Below are 20063 nucleotides of genomic sequence, written 5' to 3'. Positions count from 1 at the left end.
TCTGATACTTCTGAAATGCTTGAAACTATAAAGCAGTTAAGTTTTGCGCGATCGTACGTTTGATATTCGCTCAATTCACTCACGTGCTAAGTTTCAGTGAAGTTTCCAGAAGGATTTAGCTGCTTTTTTTGTGCTACTTAAAACAAAATTAAGATGCTGTAGCTGTTTTGTTTTGTGTCGTGAAGCATGCCGGTATCTGCAGGGGGGAACATTAGGGTAAGCAGAGTTAACTTCATTAGCTTCTGACAGCATCTGTTCGAGGAGCAGAGGTGACGTCACCCTCATCTGTCATCACTGCGCAGCGCAGGAGGCTGCGTCTTCTACTACTGAGACGCAACAAACCTTATAGTGAAATAGGCACAACCTACTACTACAGCAGTGTTTGGCACCCCTCCAAAGAATTGTTCGTAGTTAGCATTTCATCAGTGCTACTTTTATTGTATCCGTCTACTTCTTCTCCACAACAGAAGTCATAAATCTTAAAAGATGTCATAAATATCCTGCATATACTTTCATATTTATAGAAACATGAAAAGTGCATTTTAGGGGACTATTTTCAGCAGCAGATTTGGTGATTAAAGGGCCAGTTTGCCAATTTTCAGACTCAGTCCTATCATGCTATTATGGAAAAAAAATGCACTTTCACTCTGTGCCTTTGGAGGACGCAATCCGCTTCTCCAATGGGCCCTGGAAAACCTCCGCCAGGCTATGTAAAACGCGTCATCTGGCGGAGGCCAGGGAGCTCGCTAAACTACACTTCCTCAATCTAGGACGCACGCCTCCGATGTCATGTCTCATTCAAAATCGTCAGGTTTGAAATGTAGACAGCAGACCCGAAGATTTTTTAGACGATCCACCGGTATATTCTCGTCGTATTTCGGATTCTGTACCGCTCTGAGCCATTGCCTGCAGCGATCAATGTCCTTGATTGGAAAGCGGTAGTATTTCACTGAAGCGTCTCTCGCTGGGCTGTTCCTTTCTGAGGGAGCGGCGCAATGCATGCTGGGTGTTGTAGGAATGTAGAATTGCCGAAACCGCGAGCTGTTTGTACGACTTTCTCCACAGCTGTGGCGCCAATTTCAAATATTATTGCTTCTAACGATTACAGAGAACACCAGTTTTGACTGACAGTGGCTTTTCCAGGGGCGAATTGCTCCTTTAAGTGTGTATTTACAGCTGCAGGAGGGTGTGTGTGTGATCGACATTGAACAGACGACTGCAACTGTATGTTTTCTTTTGATAAAGAAAAAAAAAAGCTTTCTTTTAATGGGATTTGTTGAAAGCAATCCTTTATACCAACACTAAGGGGTCACAGAGTAATAAAAGATACCGAAGATTTACGAATGAAAATCGACATCACAAAATAAAAGACAAATGTTTTTATACTCCCTCCTCCCTCTCCGTCCCGGTTATCTCCCTTCCCTCTGCCCCTGTCACTGCCTCTTCTTTAATGCCGCTGCCTCGCTCCCTGAGGGCCTGTATGTCTGTAGCTGCTGTCACAGACCATTGTGCCTGCACACAAAGAGCCTGAGTCCACTCCAGTTATAGCTCCATTCATAAAAGGCAGCGGTGCATGAACCAGGCTCTCCCTCCAGTCCCAGGGGCACCCCAAAGAGATCAGCCTGCTAGGAGCGATAGCAGAGACATTGATCAAAAGCTGGTCAGACGAGAAGAAGAGCAAAGGGTGGGCCTGGTTTGTGGGCGGGCGGGCAGGAGGATGTTTGGATACATGAATGGAGACGTGGGCTGGGAACGCCGTTTCCCTCTTTGTGTAACTTTTTTTGCTACACAGGCTTTGTGTTTACACTGATTTCATGGCAATTATAAGCAGAAACTAATACATTTATTAGAAAAGAATTAAAAATAGTGTGAAATCCAAAGTATGAAATTGGTCTTTATCAACTGTCTTTACTCCTGTCTCTCCAGAGATGACGCTCCTCTCCTCCCAACCCAAACCCCTGGACTCCACCCCGACCTCGGACTCCGGCCCCATCGCCGGCACGGAGGATCCCGAGCAGAGGATGCTGGAGAAGAGATCAAAGGTCATCGAGGAGCTGCTGCAGACGGAGAAGGACTACATCAAAGACCTGGAGATGTGCGTGGAGGAGATCATCGAGCCACTGCAGAAGAAGCAGGTGGGGATCAAACACTGTGGTTGGATGTTGAAATAAACAACCATTACTGGAATAACTAATTGTGTGTCTTTTTTAACACCTTTTATCTGCTTTTTCTTAAAGGTAAAGAACGTGGACTTTGATGGGCTCTTCGGTAACATCGGCTCTGTGATCGACATGTCACAACGCCTGTGTGATACCCTGCACGACACAGACTCTATTGGTAAGGACAGTCTCTTAAAGATGCATACACCAAACAGCCATAACAGTAAGACCACTGACAGGCGAATAACATTGATTATCTCGTTACAATGGCACCTGTCAGTGGGCAGGATACGTCAGGCAGCAAGTGAACAGTTCGTCCTCGAAGTTGATGTGTTGGAAGCAGGAAAAATGTGACCCTCAAATTCCACAGGATCCGTCTCTGGTGCATCCCGTGTGCGCTGCGACCTCCGGAGTTGATCGCGGCCATTCAAGTCAGTGCTCCTGATTCCACAGTATGTGCCGCGGTCCTAAAGATTCGCACCAAGTCTATTTTTGTCGGACGCCGCTTCAAGCACGCGTAAAGCTAAACAGAGCAGCTCGTTCTAAACAGGAAGTCAGCCACGAATACAGCATAGAGCATCCGGTCATTTCAAAATAAAACACCATGTACAGACTCCCGTTTTTTTTTCTCGTGTGATAATGATGCTATGTAGTTCTTCCACGAATTTCCCGTGATCTCGCGAATCCAGCTGCTTGGGCCAGCTCTCCACTGCGCTTCGGGCCAGACACGATTCCTGTGGGCGAGGGCCTGTGCTGCCTGACGAAGCAGAACCGCAGCGCACACGTAACGCGCCGGACAGGGATCCTGTGGGATCGAGGATGTGAGGGACTTTGATGAGGACCAAATTGGGATGTCTAGACGACTGGATCAGAGCCTCTCAAAAAACGCAGCTCTTGTGGGGTGTTCCCGATCTGCAGTGGTCAGCACCTACCAAACGTGATCCAAGGAAGTCTGATCCATGGAGGCCCCACCTCGCAACTTACAGGACTTAAAGGATCTGCTGCTAACGTCTTGGTGCCAGATACCTCAGCACTCCTTCAGAGGTCTAGTGGAGTCCATGCCTCGACGGGTCAGGGCTGTTTTGGCGGCAAAAGCAGGCCCTGCACAATATTAGGCAGCTGGTCATAATGTTATGGCTGATCGGTGTATGTCCTGTGAATTGAAGTCCACAGTCCAATCAGGCGACTTATTTCTTTGTACTTTATTCAGGTTTTTAAATGAGAAATTGTCAGCTGATCACATTTTATAAACTGAAGGATGTGAATGTGAAAGAATATTTGATTTATTGCTGTGAAAAATAACCAACTGGCGTGACAGTGGCATGTGTCCGGGTGTCACTTTCAACTTAGTGAAACATGTCTGACTTCTTCCTTTCCTGTTTCCCTTTTAAAATGAGCCCGACCTCATGTTTCTGTATCTTGTGCTCACAGGGAAAGTATTTCTGGACTTCAAATCAGAGCTGGAGGAGGTGTACAAGATCTACTGCCAAAACCACGACGATGCCATCTCCCTGCTGGAAAGTTACGAGAAAGACGAAAACATCCAACGCCACGTGTTGGAGTGTCTGGAGAGACTGAGGTGAGTCACGGAGAGAGGAAGGAAACATGTCGGAAAAGATAGCTTTGACTTGTGTGTTTAACTTGAAACACTTTTGCACGTGAGTGAGCAAAAACGTGCATGTTGGTGTGTCTCACAGCATGAAAACATGAAGAGAGTGGGAGTGGCCACTAATAGAAGAATCCAAGTAAAACATTAACTTAAAGGGCACTTTACTGTTACAGGTTGTTTTATATGAAACCCTTTCAATATAAGACACTTTGAGCTTAGCTTTAAATGGATTTTGCAGTACAATATTAACTTTAAAATAGAGTCGGTTGATCGTCCTCACTGTTCTTGTTTTCAAAGGTCACCTAGATATGGAATTCAAAGTTACAGTAAGGTTTCCGGTTGGCTGGAATCACATTGAATTAATTTATGACAGGGTTTCTTTAGCAGACTTTGAGCTGTGATTCACAGGCGAGTTATGATAGAGAAGTGTCCTGCTGTGTACGTGTGCCACGTCTCACAGCGTTCCTGTGGCTCTCAGCAATGTGAAGCAGTCTAAGAATGTAACCTGCCTGGTTTCACCTGTCGAGTTTCACCATCAGTGACTCAGACTCTTGAGCTGACACCGCTGTGTTTCTGTAAAGTAAAGTTCGCAAGTCATATTTGAAGATAAACACAGGAAGTGTTTGGAAAAAAAAGGGCGCTGGTTTGAAGAAGAAAAACAAAAGTACAACATACAAGTTTAAGTGTACACAAAGGTTGTTTTTATTGCAGTTTTTCGAGGCGGTTTTGAGCCATAAATGTTCAGGCCTTGTCAGGAAAAACAATACTCTTTAACTAAAGTGTGCGTCTGTTGCAACCTATTCAGCTTAAAAAGGTCATGTGTTCTGCCGCCTCTTAGAAACTGGCAGGTTTAACCGCCCCTCAGGGCCTCTGTCCCGATTTAAGAGAGAATTCACAACACAAAACCATAACAACCAACGGGCACAGTTCGCTCGACTGTTATTAACCGTACAAAATTTAAGGTGAAGTCTGCGGTCTTTCGTCTGCTGACTTTAAAGAGGGGGTATTATGCTGTTTCACATTTTAACACATATATATAATGTTATAATGTTGGATGTCCAGACTAAACGTGGGTGAAGTTTCAAATCTGTAGGTAAAAGTATGTTGGAGTAATCCCCAGGCTTCTCAGCTCAGGCTGCTGGGAACGCCAGGTTTCACACTGTTTTTTCTACACGCTGCACCTTGTGTAGGGCTGGGTGTCGATAAGGATTTCTCAATTCAATTAGATTCTGATTCACAAGGTCCCGATTCGATTCGATTTTCCGACTTTGTTTAGGGGTATTTCGGTTACAATATCAATGCACCTCTAACCTGGTGCATTATCAAAATGTTTAATGTTTACAATCATAATTGACCCCAAAGAAGTTACATCATGTACTTTTTATTTAACATGACCAGCACACAGCAGTCAACACAATATTAACAATTTTATGTCTATCTGGCTCATGGTCTTGATTAAACGAACCGGGGTTCAACTTGCACGAGATTTGAGAACAAAACCACACGAGACCAAGAGATATGGGGAAAGGCATACTCTACAACATGCCGAAAATACACTCATGACCAAAGCCGACGCTAACAGAGAGTAACGTAAACATCAGTGCAAAACTAACTTACATGTTCATCGACGCACACACGATAAAAAGAGTCCGGCGGCGATCACTGATGTCTCCGTAGTAGGTGTAGTAAACAAGTCCAGGCATGTCTCCCTCACTGCCGTGATTTGGCTGAGTCGTGCTGCATTCAGGAGCGCTAAAAAACGTGAGTGATCAGACACGTTTTTATACATATTTTTAAAGATCAATCTCGGGATTTAGTAATCGATATTGGGTCATTGAAATGAGAATCAATTCGTATCGGAAAAAAACGTTTTTTTAAACCCAGCCCTAACTTTGTGACGTCACAGAGTGCAGCCTCAGCAGGCTTTGGAGAGCGCGCTTGTAGGGGCGGGGGTTTCTTAAAGACACAGAGCTGACTGAGTCGTTTCAGGCAGAGGCTGTATGAGGGCTTATGCTAAGCTACTTCACAGGTACCACAGAGTGAAATATGAAGATTGAAATTAGCATAATACCCCTCCTTGAAAATAAATCAAACATGTATGAAGGTTTTTTTAGGTCATAGCTTTATAAATCCTGTCATCTTTCTGTCTCCTCCCAACCTTCCCTTCAACAGGGCCATTTACCGCGACTGGTAAGTCTCCATCAAGAGTGTCGGCATGATTTCCAGCATCAACTTGACCGCATGTCTTTTGCTCACTAACCCCCCTGGAAATTACCTCTGTGTGTGTGTGTGTGTGTGTGTGTGTGTGTGTGTGTGTGTATGTGTGTGTGTGTCTATGTGTGTGTTTACCCATTGTGGCGGCAAATAAATCAACATGTGTGTGGAAGGCTCTAAAAATATCTGTGCTGCCATTTCAACTTCCTTCCCCCGGACTGAGATGGGCTCATTCATATTTTTTTGGCTGTTTCTGTTTCTGTTTGCATGTGCTTGTGGACACCGTGTGCTGTTGTTGTGACGACAACACGTGCATGACCCCTCCTCCTCTCCTGTTCTGTGGAAAAATCAGAGCAACGCATTTAATGCCATCTTCTGGACTCAAACTGCAACAGCAATTTAGAGTAACACTTGGAGTCAGTGTTATTGAAAAAATAAGTACGTTTCTCAACATTATGAGAAGATTTTTGCCAGATCTTTTCTCATAATTTGATGAGAAAGTTGACACAAGTTTTCTTTCTAAGAAATGAATTATAAGTTACACATTTGCAGCTTCCTTCTTCCTGGTCTGGAGAAAATCTGAGGCCAACAAATCCACTTTTAACACAACAAACATGTCAGAAAAAAAGGAAGCAACAAATTATTAACTATAAACAAACCAATAAATGCAGTTGAATTGGTTGCAGTCCCTAAGTGAGTCCATTAGATTGCATTAAATCAAAGCAAATCAATATTTCTTTTTGATCGTGCCTTCCCTGTTAATTAATGTCTCCTACAAACTGTATTGATCATCATCAGAATATATGTATATTTGATGATGCTTACATATCATTGGATCATGCAATCCACATGATCCAGAGACATGTGAACATGGGAAGAAGAGTTTCAATATGTGTGTACCAAACCCCATCTCCTCTTTCTGCACGTCCTCAGGGGGAAAACCAACTACATCAACCTCGGCTCTTTCTTAATCAAGCCGGTGCAGCGGGTCATGCGCTACCCGCTCCTGCTGATGGAGCTGCTGGGGGCCACGCCGGAGAGCCACCACGACCGTCTGCAGCTGACCCAGGCTCTGCAGGCCGTCAAGGAGATCAACGTCAACATCAACGAGTACAAGCGCAGGAAGGACCTCGGTAAACAACCATTAAAGCCTGATTTATTTAAAGCCCCTTTCCCACTGGTCAAAAAACCCACCAACACCCGCTAACACTTAGCTTTTTTGCTTACAATCGGCATTAGTCAAATGACTCTGCAGTAGACACGGGTAATTATCGCCTCGCCTCCGATCGGCATTGATTGGAACATAAAAATTTGTTGTCGGTAACTCCTGCGACTCCTTGTCATCTCAGCTACAAATTTCGGCCCTCTCCGTCCAAGCAGCGCTCAAACATCGTCACAAATTTGACGACGCCGAGTTTGATAAACAGTTGAGTAATGGATGCAATAAAGACCTAACCACCGTAACATCTTCACTGTTTACTAACCCTGTCTCTGGTGCGTTTGAGACGTCAGACGGTGACGCAGCAGAAAAGAGACCAAAAGGAGTATACTTCACTGGCGATGGGATAAGAGACAATCTGCATTTATTAGCGGGTCTTCCCACGTCTGAAAAACCCGCGTCGACGCGCTAATTTTGGTGGGAAAGTCGTCTTTTTGTCACATTTTCTCCAGTCTGAACTGGTTTCTTTCTGCTCTCCGCAGTGGTGAAGTACAGGAAAGGCGACGAGGACACGTTCATCGACAAGATCTCCAAGCTGAGCATGCACTCCATCATCAAGAAATCCAACCGAGTCAGCAGCCACCTCAAACACCTCACAGGGATTTCACCTCAGGTACATCACTGCTCCTGTAGCTACGCTCTTCAGGAACATCCTGAATGTTTTGAATGGCTCTCATCTCTTTTTGTCTTCTCTCTTTGTCCCAGATTAAAGATGAAGCGTTTGATGAGGCGGAGAAGAAGTTCAGGCTGCAGGAGAGGCTCATCAAGAGTTTCATCAGGGACATTTCCTTGTATCTGCAGCATATAAGGGTACGAGCATTTTACCAGAATCACATGAAAAACTATGAAATGCAAATCACTCCAACTTTCTAATAAATGCATGTCTTTAGGAATCTGCATCAGTGAAGGTGTTGGCAGCCATCAGTTTCGGCGACATCTACACGGAGCGCAGCGTCCTCGACCCCGAGCGCTTCCAGCGAGCTCACCGCTGCATCAGTGACAAGCAGTTCACACAGTTTGTAAGTCCTCTTCCTCTGTTTCGCCTCACTTAGCGCTGTTACAATGCACTTTGAATGACCTCTGAATGACCTCTGATCACATCATCTCATCTCATCCCTGAGCAGAAGGAGCGCACAGAGACCTTGGTCATCAACCCGCTCACCCAGCTGCTCCTCATGTTCGCCGGGCCGCACAAACTCATCCAGAAGCGCTTCGACAAGCTGCTCGACTACGACAACTGCAAGGAGCGCGCCGACCGCCTCAAGGACCGCCGCGTCCAGGACGAGCTGCAGGTGGCGCGCAACAACTACGAGGCGCTCAACGCGCAGCTTCTGGACGAGCTCCCGAAGTTTCACGGCGCTGCAGAGGAGCTGTTTACCGGCTGCGTGCGGGCGTTCGCTCAGGCTCAGAAGGACTTCATGAAGACGACTCTAGGAGAGCTGAAGCCCCTCCTCCAGGTTGTGAGTTTGTCTTTTTTTTTCATCAATATTTATGGAAATTAAAGCTGTTAAAAAGTATTTTTTGCTCATACCATTTTCTCTACCTCTGTCTGCAGTTTTCTAGCAGAGAGGGCAACATAATTTCACAGTTCCAAGAAGAGTACAGCCGAGTTCTCCAGCTGCTGCAAGGCTTTAGCTTCTGCCCAGAGAACCTGCCTCCCACCACCTCCACGAAAAAGCCCTTCGAGAAGAAGACTCTGGAGAAGCAGACCTCTAAAAAGCAACTACAACCTGTGAGTTGAACTCTTATCCCAGTTGCGTGTCAATTCTTTTTGCTGTCACATGATCTAAATATGTCTCTCGTCCTTTCAGACAAACTGCATCCAGCAGACGGACGAGCACCGAGCGGGACTTCTGGTACGCTTCGGTCCTGAGAAACTCTTCCAGGCCGAGAGAAACTTCAACGCAGCGCAGGATCTGGACGTCTCCATACAAGAGGGAGACCTTGTGGGTGTCATCAAGCAGCAGGACCCCATGGGAAGCAACAACCGCTGGCTAATCGATAATGGAGGTGGGTTATTAGCATCCCAAGCCCTCACTGAAAAATGTTCAATCAGCTACGTATTCTAATCTCCTCTCTTGTTGTTCTTGTGTTGCAGTCACTAAAGGATTTGTGTACAGCTCCTTCCTCAAACCCTACAACCCACGCAGGAGCCAATCAGACGTCTCCATCGAGAGCCAGTCCTCTAACGAGTCCGGCTACGGCGGCTCCTCCCCCGTGTTCTCCCGCCAAAACAGCAACAGCACCCTGACCTTCAACCAGGACACGGCCTCCGTCAGCTTTTCCACCTCGCAGCCCCAAAGTCAATCATCGCCGCACCCTTCTCTGGACTCTTCCTCATCTCGTAGGAGTCACCTCAGAGACCCACCCAACCCTGACTCAGTCAGTCAGAGCAACTCCATGAACTCCTCACCCAGAAACCCCTCAAACCGGCGGGAATTCTCCGAACAAACCCACCGAAACTCCTCCAGTCACAGAGACGCTGAGACTTCTTACAGGCATTCAGGCAGTCACAGAGACGCGTACGATCCAAGTTACACAAATCAGAGCAGCCAGAAGGAGATGTCAGACCTCTCTGAGAGCGAGTCTTATTCTTCACACAGAAACAGTCGCTCACAGCGGTATGGACACACAGACAAAGCTAACAGTTCACATCAGTGGAGGAACGGAGACAACAGCCGCCAGAAGAGGTCAGCTTACTCCAGAGACGAGTACATCGAGCCAGAGCCAGAACCAGAACCAGAACAGGACAGTGAGCTAGACGGTCATCAGGTGAGAATTTCTGTAACTGCTATGATAAACTTTTATTGACTAAAGCAACTTTTTAAATGTGATCTCGAGGATTTTCATTTAAATAAATGTCTCTTAGGTTATGGTGATTGAGCCTATGGCCCACTGATGAAAGCCCTTGCATTTACAGTATATAGTATTATTATGGACTGGGTGTCTGCGGCAACATTTGCGGAAAAAAAATCACAAGCGGCGCCCAGTTAGTGACGCGTTTTCCATCAGCCAGCAGTGGTTGGTCTGCCAGAGAGGGTAGGCGGAGCTAAGCGGCTGCTTCTCCGGTCTCTGCAAGTGTTGCGACTAAACAGTAATCTACTATGGCTGAACAAACAAAGAAAAGATCGATGACTACAGATACAACTTCAACAATAAGTCAAAATCCAAAGAGAAAGAAACAAATTCGACGCTCAGATGAAGCAAACAGTCTAAAAAGGAAAGTGACCGTCAGCGAGGAAAAGCAAGAGTTATAACCGTAACAAAGGAAGCCAACCATTGACGTCTGGTTATCTGGGACGTATTCGCCCGCCTTTTATCGCCATAAGGTGCCACCAAATAGATATAATCTCCAAGATCTCATATCTGTTCTCTCATAAGTTTCTAATTATAGAATATAAAACAATCCTGGTGTTAAGTGGTCAATAATGGGTCAGCCACAGTGCTGTCTTTGATGCTAAAGATGGCGCTAAATTAGCGTGCTATCAAATACATAAAGGGGCTAAAAAAGCTATTAAAGCTGCATTTATTGATATTCTTACATTAAAGCCAATTAAAATACTGCTTTTAATTTGTTTCTGGGTCCTATTCATGAACCCATAAAGAATTATGACTCTACTCTGACAGTTTCAAAGCTAGCCTAGCAACAAATTTAACAAAGTTAGCAACTAGCTTGTGAACGTACTAGAGTATTTGGTTTGTAACAAGACATGTATATTTCCCTCTGATAGCTGGTGGAGATCAAAAATGGAGCCAAAAGCAGAGTGAATGTCGGATATAGTAGTATAGAACAATGCTATTGTCGTTTTGTGCCAGTTTGGATGATTAAATTTAGCAACTGCTTGCTAACATGTTAGCATAACAGCCTTATAGGTTCATTTGATGTCATGCTGTGTTTACAGCTTTTTTTGTGGCCGAAATCATAAACAAATTCTGCTTATGAAAAAAAAACAATGTTATTAATTCAATTTGTTTTTTTGTTTTCAGATTTACTACGCTCTCTACTCCTTCGATGCCCGTTGTGCTAATGAACTGAGCATCTCGGCCAACCAGCAGCTGCGGATCCTGGAGTTCCAGGACATGAACGGGAACAGTGACTGGTGGCTGGGCGAGGCAGGCGGCCGGCAGGGTTATGTGCCTTCCAACTACATCCGCAAGTCCGAATACACATGAAGATGTCCTCTCATGTGGACGACGCCTGAGACTTTAAACTAAAGGAAACTCACTCTGCGAGCAGTCGGAACAAAAACACAAACAAGCATCAGGACACGCTGTGACTTATTTTTATCGGTTGTTAAGGAGTTTGATAGTGACAAGGACTGATTATTGCTGCTGACACTGCTCCTTAAAGTTAGCATTATATGCCTATATTTATAGACTTTTTATATTATTTTTACTTACTGAAAATTGAACCCTATCCTCCTTTTGTTTCCAGAGAAAAACCTGTGAATTGCACCAGATTTTCGCCATATAATCTGGAGCTGAAGACGATGAATTGTATGTTAAAGAGTTTTTGGGAGATTGCAATGAAATGTGAATGTTTTGGGTTCAGGCTGGTTCTTCTAAACAAAAAAAACAAGTGATATGCAGAAAGACGGACCTAAACACTGTGTTGGTTTATTACACCACTAGAATGATGCATCTTCAACAATCAAGGTTTGAGGCACTTATGATGATTTTCCACTGGTTTCGAGTTTTGAAGTGTCTGTGGAGACATCAACCAGAATAGAGAGTATTGTATGAGACTAATCTGGCATATGATGAATGGTTTACATGCATGCCCCCTTTGTAACTGGGTTGACACAGTGCAAACAGGTGATGACCCATTTAACCTGTCAGGAGGTTAATGAACTGGGAGAGAGAGTGTGTGGTCTACACATACTCCTGTGTACATTATATATAGTGTTGTATATTGAGAATATGCTATTGCTCCCACTGTAAAGTGGTCACTGTTTGAATAAAAAAACAGCCCAGCTGAAAAATTACAACTTTGTTTTTTCTTTTGTAGTAGATCATTAAAGGTGTAGCGTCACCGTGTTACTAACTAAGGCATTATTGGGATTATTTATATCCCATCGCAAAAAGATGTTCTGTTTGATCAGTAGATGTCGGAGCTTCCCGCCAGTATCGTAGCAGAAGTGGACATACTGTATCTACAACGTCGCCCATTGTTTTGTGGACTGTTTGAAGCCACAAGTTTGCTGTTTTTTGGCCATCACTATCTTGTTTTTTGGAGCCAGAAGTGACCATATATGGGCGAAAGGTGGAGCTGGAGACGAGCAAAAGGTTAGCTAATGCTACAGCTGTGTCCAAAATCACTCACTACATACTCAAGTCAACTATATGGTGAATTTGCCATTGTGCTGTCTGAATGTTTAGTTACAATTATTTAACCTTTGTAGTTGAATAAAAGTTTCCCACAATGCATTGTAAAAAGTAGTGAACAACCAGTGGTCACTAACCAAGCACCACTCAGCATTGCACTGAAAGACAAAAACAGCAATGACGTAATTATTGGCGCGGAGAAACAAAGTAATGTAAGAAAGTAAGAAATCCCTAGTTAGTTGTGTGAGTGATTGCAGACACAATCTCAGTAATCAGCTAACTAAAGCTAGCGCTAGTTTAGTTAGCTAGATGCATCTGTTATTCTGGTAAACTTTAGCTAGCAATAAAACAGGCTTTAAACAAAATGTACATGACTGAAACATTAACAACCAAATGTCTTTTAGTGCAGCCTAACACTAAACAAGACATTATTCAGGTCGCCATGTTAGCAATGTGTAAACGAGATAAGATAACTCATAAGACTATTAACTCATCATAACATCGTGACGTATTTTGGAAGACTTCAAACGAGCGACTGAGATCACAAAATTATTAGAAAATTGTTTTCTGAATTTAAAACCGATGAAGAAGTCATTTTCTCATCGACTTTCATGCACTAGGACTTTGTTTTGCATCTGGTGAAGCCCCCTGCTGGCCATTAGGAAAGTGCCACAGGAAGCTTTTTCCAACTGCAACTCAGTTATACTAGGTCACGTGCAGCAGAATCATGTCACCACAACATAGTGCAGACGGTGCAACTTTCTTACACTTTTTCCTTGTGTCGACCTCAGCAGAAGTAAAGGTCAAAGGTCAAAAAAGACAAAATATTGAATCACATGTAACTCCTGTCAAATCAATGCAGTGCACCAATGATTAACAGGTAGGTGGAGTGTTGGGGGTCTCCATGTTTGACAGGGGTTATTTAGGACGGTCGGTGACACCATGTCAGACCATAGACTTACCCTGCATGATCCTATCATGTCCGGGGTCTGCATCCACACGGTCTGCTGCTCGCTGGCTCTACTCTTACAGCTGTGTGCGCTCTCTGCGTTTGGAGAGGAGTTGTTTGTAAGTATGCGGACAAAAAACTGTTATTCTTTAGATTTTAAAAGAGATCAGAAAGTGATGAATGATTGATGTGTCTTCATTTTGTTTCAGCTGATCACAGAAACAGAATACACTGATGGTAAAAACTCTTCACCTTGTTTCCACTTCACTAAATCTTAAACATCCTTTTAAACTGGACTACTTTAATGCCTCTTCTCTCCTTACAGGTTATGAGTATTATTACGACCTTCCCACTGAAATCCCAAGAGAAGATTCGGATCCGACCGGCTTTGATGACTGGTTGTATGAACTCCTGGATGTTACAGGTAAATGACCTCTGGCACTGTTTCCCCTCCTCAGATAGCAAAGGTGAGGGTTTAATCATGCATGCCAGAATATACAAAGTAGTTTACTAAGATATCTCTAATGATGCAGAGCTAATCCATTGCACTCTGCTCCTGATTGATCTTTGTGGTGAGGTTTTTCTGTCTCCTTTCAGATCATTGTGACCCAAACCCGTGTTTGAACGGAGGCAGCTGTGACACGTACACTGAGGGAGGCTTCATATGTGTGTGCCCCGAGCCCTACACAGGGAAGAAGTGTCAGACAGGTACAAGTGTATTAAACAATCTAAATGGAGGGATCCGCTCCTTCTACTGGCCAATGGATTAAAGAGGTTATATGTATATGTGTCATGTCCAACTACAATCAATCAGATATACAATTAAAGGGTATTCTGGAAAATTCTAGGTAACTATTTAACATTTTTTATCCTTTGTTAACGGCATGGTAGCTACCAGTGTAGCTATTAAACCCATATACATAGTACGAAAACATTCACTTATTTATTATGTAAGTAAATCTGTAAGCATGTCTACAACTATTTATTAGTTTATCTTCATAAAGACATCTGGTGCATGCAAATTTACTTAATGTTCAGTCCCCAAGGAGGGGGTACTTAGCGGAATTATAAAAAGTACTTTAAATCGATTGTTTTTCAAAATCAGTTTTTATTGTAAACAAAAAAAGTTTAGAAAAATTGTATGTTTGTGTTTTTTTTAAAGATACATTGTTTTTAACAACCTTATATTTTACTGCGTTTAATTAGGCATATCGGAGAGTTGAGTATTTAATTATCTTTATTTAGACTAGTTTTATTTTTATTTAAAGCTCCTGTGAGGAACTTTCGGTTTGTGTTGATTTTGGCGCCCCCTGTGGACAAAGCCGTACCTCTTATCTCTTCTCTGATTTACTCCTATACATGTTTAAGTGGTGGTTTTTAACAAAAAATCACCACAAAAATGCATCACTCACTTTCCACTTTTGCCCGTGAAAATGTAAACAAAGTTAATCGCTTCATCTGACACCTACCCCGCCGCCTGCAGTTTCAGGCATTAAAAATAACTATGTAAAAATAATCAATCTTGTCGCTGATGCTCTGGTTTGCTTTTGTAGCTCATATAGAGTCATCAGTGTTAATTTCAGTCTGTTTCATAACCAGCAAAAAACTCCTCACAGGAGCTTTAAGGCTAAATTAGTATATTTTTATTGATTGATTAAATTATTTATTTAATCACACCATAATGTACAACCATCATATAAATAAAAATCCATGGCAAAAGGAAACTAAAAAAATAGAATTGATTGGGAAAAAAATGTATTGGACATTTGATCAAAGTAAAGTAATAATGCTACCTGAGCACAACTATATCACAGACTTTACTTACATCACTTCTAAGCTTATAATTTGAAGCTAGTATGTGTATGATATGATGTGAAAATTGTGACTTTGGCGCCCCCTAGTGCTTAACACACTGGAGACACAGCAGCTCCGATAAGCAAAACTAGAATTAAAGTACAGAAATGTTTTTAAATTTTAATGTAATAATTATGTACTAAGATTAAATTAAATTAAAACTGATGTGTTTTCAGTGAAAGATGTTTGTAAGAACGTCAACTGTGGCCACGGAAGCTGTGTGGTGACATCTACAGCTCCGTTCTACGAGTGCAAGTGCAAAGCTCCGTACAAACCTCCCAGCTGCAGGAAAGGTCTGTTTTTTTGTCAGTCAAAATTATTACACTAACTTTTGTTGCACTTCTGACACTGATATTCTCGCCTGCTTTCCCAGCGTCTGCCTGCAGACCTAACCCCTGTCAGAATGGAGGCTCTTGCACGAGAGGCTCCAAACGCTCCTCCTTCCAGTGCTCCTGCCCTCAAGGATACACGGGGAGCTTCTGCGAAGTCGGTAAATAAAATTCTTCTCTTTCCTCAAAAAGAAAACAACAACTTCCACCCTCTCAGAGGCCTCATATTACCCGGCCTGAGGGAAACGTTTTTTTTCCTCTAGCGCCGAACGACTGTTACCAGGAGGACGGAGAGTTTTACCGCGGCATGGTGAGTGTGACGGTGGAAGGAGAAGAGTGTCTGGACTGGAACTCTTATTTCATCCAGCAGAAAGGTGGAGATCCTTTCAAAGAGTACGCAGGCTTCGACGGAATCGGACCGCACAATTACTGCAGGTGAGGAGTCCTCTGTGTAAATACGGCACATGTTTACCTTTCATATGTGGATACAGTGCATATAAGGTATGTCCTGTTTATGTACTCAAACTAAACTTTGTGTTTGCTGATGTTTCTCCTGATAATTTTGTTCAAAAGGCAGAACAGAGTCCTTTAAAGTGGAACAAAGTTGTCAGGTTTATTAAACTGGATAAATCTTTATAGATGCTTAAGAGGAAATAAAATAGTTGTTGAATTGCCAGGTCGAGAGAGTTGTTGTGCTTTTTAACACTTGCTCTAAATTCTGTGTGTTTTAAAGGAACCCTGACGGAGACAATCAGCCGTGGTGCTTCATTAAAAAAGACGACAAACTGAAGTGGAACTATTGTAAAGTCAGGAAATGTTCTGCAGGTAAAACACACTCACACAGAAAGATAAAATATTCACCTTTACTGCTCTAATTTGCCCGTATCGATTCTCTATTCCTCCCAGCTCCAGCCACCCCACCAACCGTCCATGAAACAGATCCGACTCCAGCCAAACCAGCTGCCCAGTTCTCCCAGTGCGGGAGGCCGCAGCCCGGCCGCTCCTCCAGGATCTTCGGAGGAAAGAAGTCTCTTCCTGGAGCCCATCCCTGGCAGGCGTCCCTGCAGACCCGACCCCGAGGCTCCTCCGGGCCCTTCAGGCACATCTGTGGAGGCATCCTGCTGGAGTCCTGCTGGGTGCTCACTGCCGCACACTGCATGTGAGCTCCTGAATCTGTGTTTGAGGTGGATTCGTACATGGGCGACATGATCTGACTTTTATATTTACTCATTCCAGTAAAAGCGGAGCAGAAATGCGGGTGGTGCTGGGAGGAGTGGACTTAGAGAGGGATGAAGAATACGATCAGGTCATTCCTGTGGAGAAAGCCATCGTCCACGAGGAATACAAGCAGACCCCCTTCTCTCTTCAGAATGATGTTGGTAAGGTGAAAAGATAGCAGTTATTTTCTTCTTTATTTAGTTAACAAAAAGCATCTCCCTAAGATCTTTCCTCTGTGTGTCTCCTGTGCAGCCATGCTTCAGCTGAAAGTCACAGACAAACCTTACTGCGCCAAAGAAACTCGCTTCGTAAAGACGGCCTGTCTGCCGACCCTGAGGTTCGACAGTGGCACCGAGTGTGTGATCTCAGGGTGGGGCGTCACGGAAACACGTAAGCATCATTTGAATCTGTCTTGCCACTCACAGGCTGAAAAACAAACTGTCCTGACATAATGAGTCAATGGGATCGGTGATTGCAAAGATGTAGTTAGTGTTTAATTTAAAGGAATAAAGTAGTTTTAGGAGAATAACACAAAAATAAAAGAGCTAATTTCTGAGATAAAACCGGTAAAATGTTTTGAACTTTGACAGCTCATGGATATTCATCCAATTCACCTTTAGCACGCATTTACATCGGAAAACAGGGTAATGTATTTCTACTCTTCAAAATGCCTACTTACTGTATATATTACGATATATGTTAATATAAGAATAATAACAAGAATAATATTGTCTTAATATAATAAATATTAGTAGATAAAATGCAGACACAAGCATTTAGTAAAATAATACTAACATCGCAGGATATTGCATTCTGATATATACTGTGATACGACTTTATCTTTATAAATTGTTGCAAACTTTAAACAAAAATGTTTGTACGGAAGCCTTGTGAGGCAAAATACATTTTCTAGGTCTTGTCTAAATGTCTCTTTGTTTTTATGTCTTAAAGGGATAGTTTGGTTTGTTTGAAGTGAGGTTCTATGAGAAGCTTATCAATACTAAGTGTACTACAGACAGTGGATGCTGGTCAGCACGGCCCCGGTGTTTCGGAACCGGCTGGAGTACCGGCACGGACGCTAGGCTATATGCTGCTGCAGATAGGATCAATCCAACATCGATTGTACGCTCTATTTGAATAAATCACTGCGTTTCACTTTTCAGTAAGAACGCCTCTTTATTTGGCACTACTTTGTGTGGACCCCAACACATATGTGTTACTACGCCTGCAGCGTACGGTGTCGGATCAGCTGCTTGTGTCAGCGGTTGTAAAAGAGACAACCAAAGAAAATACAATATTATGGACAAAGTGCCGTTCACGCAGGGGACGAGAGGACTTTGTTTTCCTTCATGCCGTGAAGTTTTTCAGCTGTTTGTGTCAGAAAGTGCAGCGGCTAGCACAGACTGAAATCGCACTTCATTTTTCTGAAGATATCACCGGTGGTGCTCGCTTGTCTCTTTTCCGGACTTCTAAAACCTTATAGATTACGCCGAGTTCTGCTGAGTGACCATTGTGTGAGATAGCGGTGGCTGCTCTGCTAAATGTAAACATCCACACTCCAGGCGCAACACTGAGACAGCTCCATGTCTGCACCGATCATTTTTCGAAAGAGGATTATTCAAAACCAGTGCTGAATGATCCAACAATGGGGCCGTGCTGACCAGTATCCATGTATGTAGTACACTTACTATAGATAAGTATCTCATACAACCCCACTTCAAACAAAGCGAACTATCCCTTTAACAACAGCTGAAATGTTGATGCTGTAAGTCATTTTTAGTCTGCAGTGTATTGTTGAATAGTTGGCAGAGGTGCCTTCTGACCTCTTGTGGCCAAAATGAGTATAACAACAACAACAACAACAACAACAACCAATTAAACTAATAATCCTGAAAATATATTTTTGTGTTTTTTTTTACATGCCAAAGATTTCTTCGCCTTTATTTAAGTGTGAAAAATGTGACCTCAGAAAATAGGGTTACGGGGTTAAAAAGGATCCTTAAAAAAAAAGTTTTTATTTGTTAACTTTTTAAAAACAGATTAATAGTCAAATAAAGAAACTTAAAGACATTATGCTATAAAATACTTTTCTTTCTCACCTTTTCTTAAGTCATTAAGAAGATTGAAAGTATTACATCAAGCTTAAAATATGAATCACCAATTTCTTATCTCACTTGCCTCTCTGGGCTTCTGGAGAGAAAAATGTAAATAAGGGAAATATTCTAGGACAGTGTGATCAATGTATTGACAGAAAAGACTAGAAATGCATTTGACCCTTACAGTTGTCTGTTTTTGTCTGTCTCAGAGAGGTACGGTACCAACCAGCTGCTGGATGCTCGTGTCCTCCTGATCTCCCAGGAGAAGTGCAGTGCCCCGCACGTTTACGGAAACTCGCTGGATGACAGCATGTTCTGTGCAGGCAACATGAGAGGAGGCGTCGACTCCTGCCAGGTCTGTGACAAATGTGACTTTTTCTTCTTACATTATTTATGAGAATAAAAAGAGAAAGCGCCCGATATGACTTCCTGTCTGTCCCTGCAGGGTGACTCCGGCGGCCCCCTGGTGTGTGAGCGTAACGGGACACACTATGTAGTGGGTGTAGTGAGCTGGGGCGACGGCTGCGGCAAGAAGTACAAGCCTGGTGTCTACGCTAATGTGCGCAGATATATCGACTGGATCGCTTATCATTTACTTACATAAGGATGCATACGGCTTTACGGTACTGTACTTTCCTTGTGTGAAATTGTTTTAGGGTCAGAGAAGTCCTCATTCCATACTCAGATAACGTATTACCTCACACATGTCAACTTTTAAACCTTGTCCTGATGTAATGATATCACTGTCGCTATGCTAATGTCCTTCCTTTGTGTGTTTGCACCATCACTAATAAAGATAATTAAAAAATGTACATAAAGTTTCCTGAGAGTTTTTTAAACCAAACTATTCATACGATCAATGTAACCTCACTTCCACAGTAAAATTGCACTCATTCTGCTTTAATTACGTTGCACATCACGTCATGTCCACCCTACTACGCAAAGACCAGGTGAATTTTATTTCTAAAACTTTTTAAATGATTAACAACCAATTTTTAACATAAAAGAAATGTTAAAATAATCAACTTTACTAATGTTTTCAGCATAAAATGACATTAAATAGTTTTTAATTTTAAGAACTTTGCCCATTT

The 20063-nt window shown here is 43.0% G+C and overlaps 2 protein-coding genes across 4 annotated transcripts in view; both read left to right on the top strand.

Moving 5' to 3' along the window:
• dnmbp (dynamin binding protein) overlaps nt 1-12170 on the top strand; it is a 50492-nt gene extending 38322 nt beyond the window's left edge. For 2 of the 3 annotated variants that reach the window (XM_069664134.1, XM_069664136.1), the window contains 13 exons: nt 1927-2135; nt 2238-2337; nt 3591-3738; nt 5941-5958; nt 6916-7115; nt 7684-7814; nt 7907-8011; nt 8092-8220; nt 8326-8661; nt 8757-8933; nt 9013-9211; nt 9300-9973; nt 11189-12170. In XM_069664134.1, coding sequence (XP_069520235.1) covers nt 1927-2135; nt 2238-2337; nt 3591-3738; nt 5941-5958; nt 6916-7115; nt 7684-7814; nt 7907-8011; nt 8092-8220; nt 8326-8661; nt 8757-8933; nt 9013-9211; nt 9300-9973; nt 11189-11374 — 2612 coding nt within the window. In that variant the 3' untranslated portion in view covers nt 11375-12170. The remainder of the gene's footprint in view (nt 1-1926; nt 2136-2237; nt 2338-3590; nt 3739-5940; nt 5959-6915; nt 7116-7683; nt 7815-7906; nt 8012-8091; nt 8221-8325; nt 8662-8756; nt 8934-9012; nt 9212-9299; nt 9974-11188) is intronic. The other variant, XM_069664135.1, reaches the window with a different exon arrangement.
• Nucleotides 12171-13504: 1334 nt separating this feature from the next.
• LOC138593062 (hyaluronan-binding protein 2-like) lies at nt 13505-19690 on the top strand. Its single transcript, XM_069663901.1, has 13 exons — nt 13505-13594; nt 13685-13712; nt 13801-13899; nt 14073-14183; nt 15506-15622; nt 15703-15819; nt 15922-16093; nt 16392-16483; nt 16565-16817; nt 16895-17037; nt 17129-17266; nt 19182-19327; nt 19418-19690. Exons 1-13 carry the CDS (start codon nt 13505-13507, stop codon nt 19574-19576), a joined length of 1665 nt encoding a protein of 554 aa, XP_069520002.1. The 3' UTR covers nt 19577-19690.
• Nucleotides 19691-20063: the final 373 nt, after the last annotated feature.

This window comes from Semicossyphus pulcher, unplaced genomic scaffold (genome assembly GCF_022749685.1).
Source record: "Semicossyphus pulcher isolate SPU_LCO1_2020_fin unplaced genomic scaffold, fSemPul1.0.p SCAF_16, whole genome shotgun sequence".
Lineage (NCBI taxonomy): Eukaryota > Metazoa > Chordata > Actinopteri > Labriformes > Labridae > Semicossyphus > Semicossyphus pulcher.
This window is presented reverse-complemented; position numbering and strand designations above follow the sequence as displayed.

Bases quoted from the DNA above. Each gene is read 5' to 3' on its own strand.
- LOC138593062 (XM_069663901.1), top strand. From the start codon at position 13,505: ATGTCCGGGGTCTGCATCCACACGGTCTGCTGCTCGCTGGCTCTACTC. The intron at 13,900-14,072 runs GTAAATGACCTC...GTCTCCTTTCAG, and splicing joins TGAACTCCTGGATGTTACAG to ATCATTGTGACCCAAACCCG. The intron at 17,038-17,128 runs GTAAGGTGAAAA...TCTCCTGTGCAG, and splicing joins CTCTCTTCAGAATGATGTTG to CCATGCTTCAGCTGAAAGTC.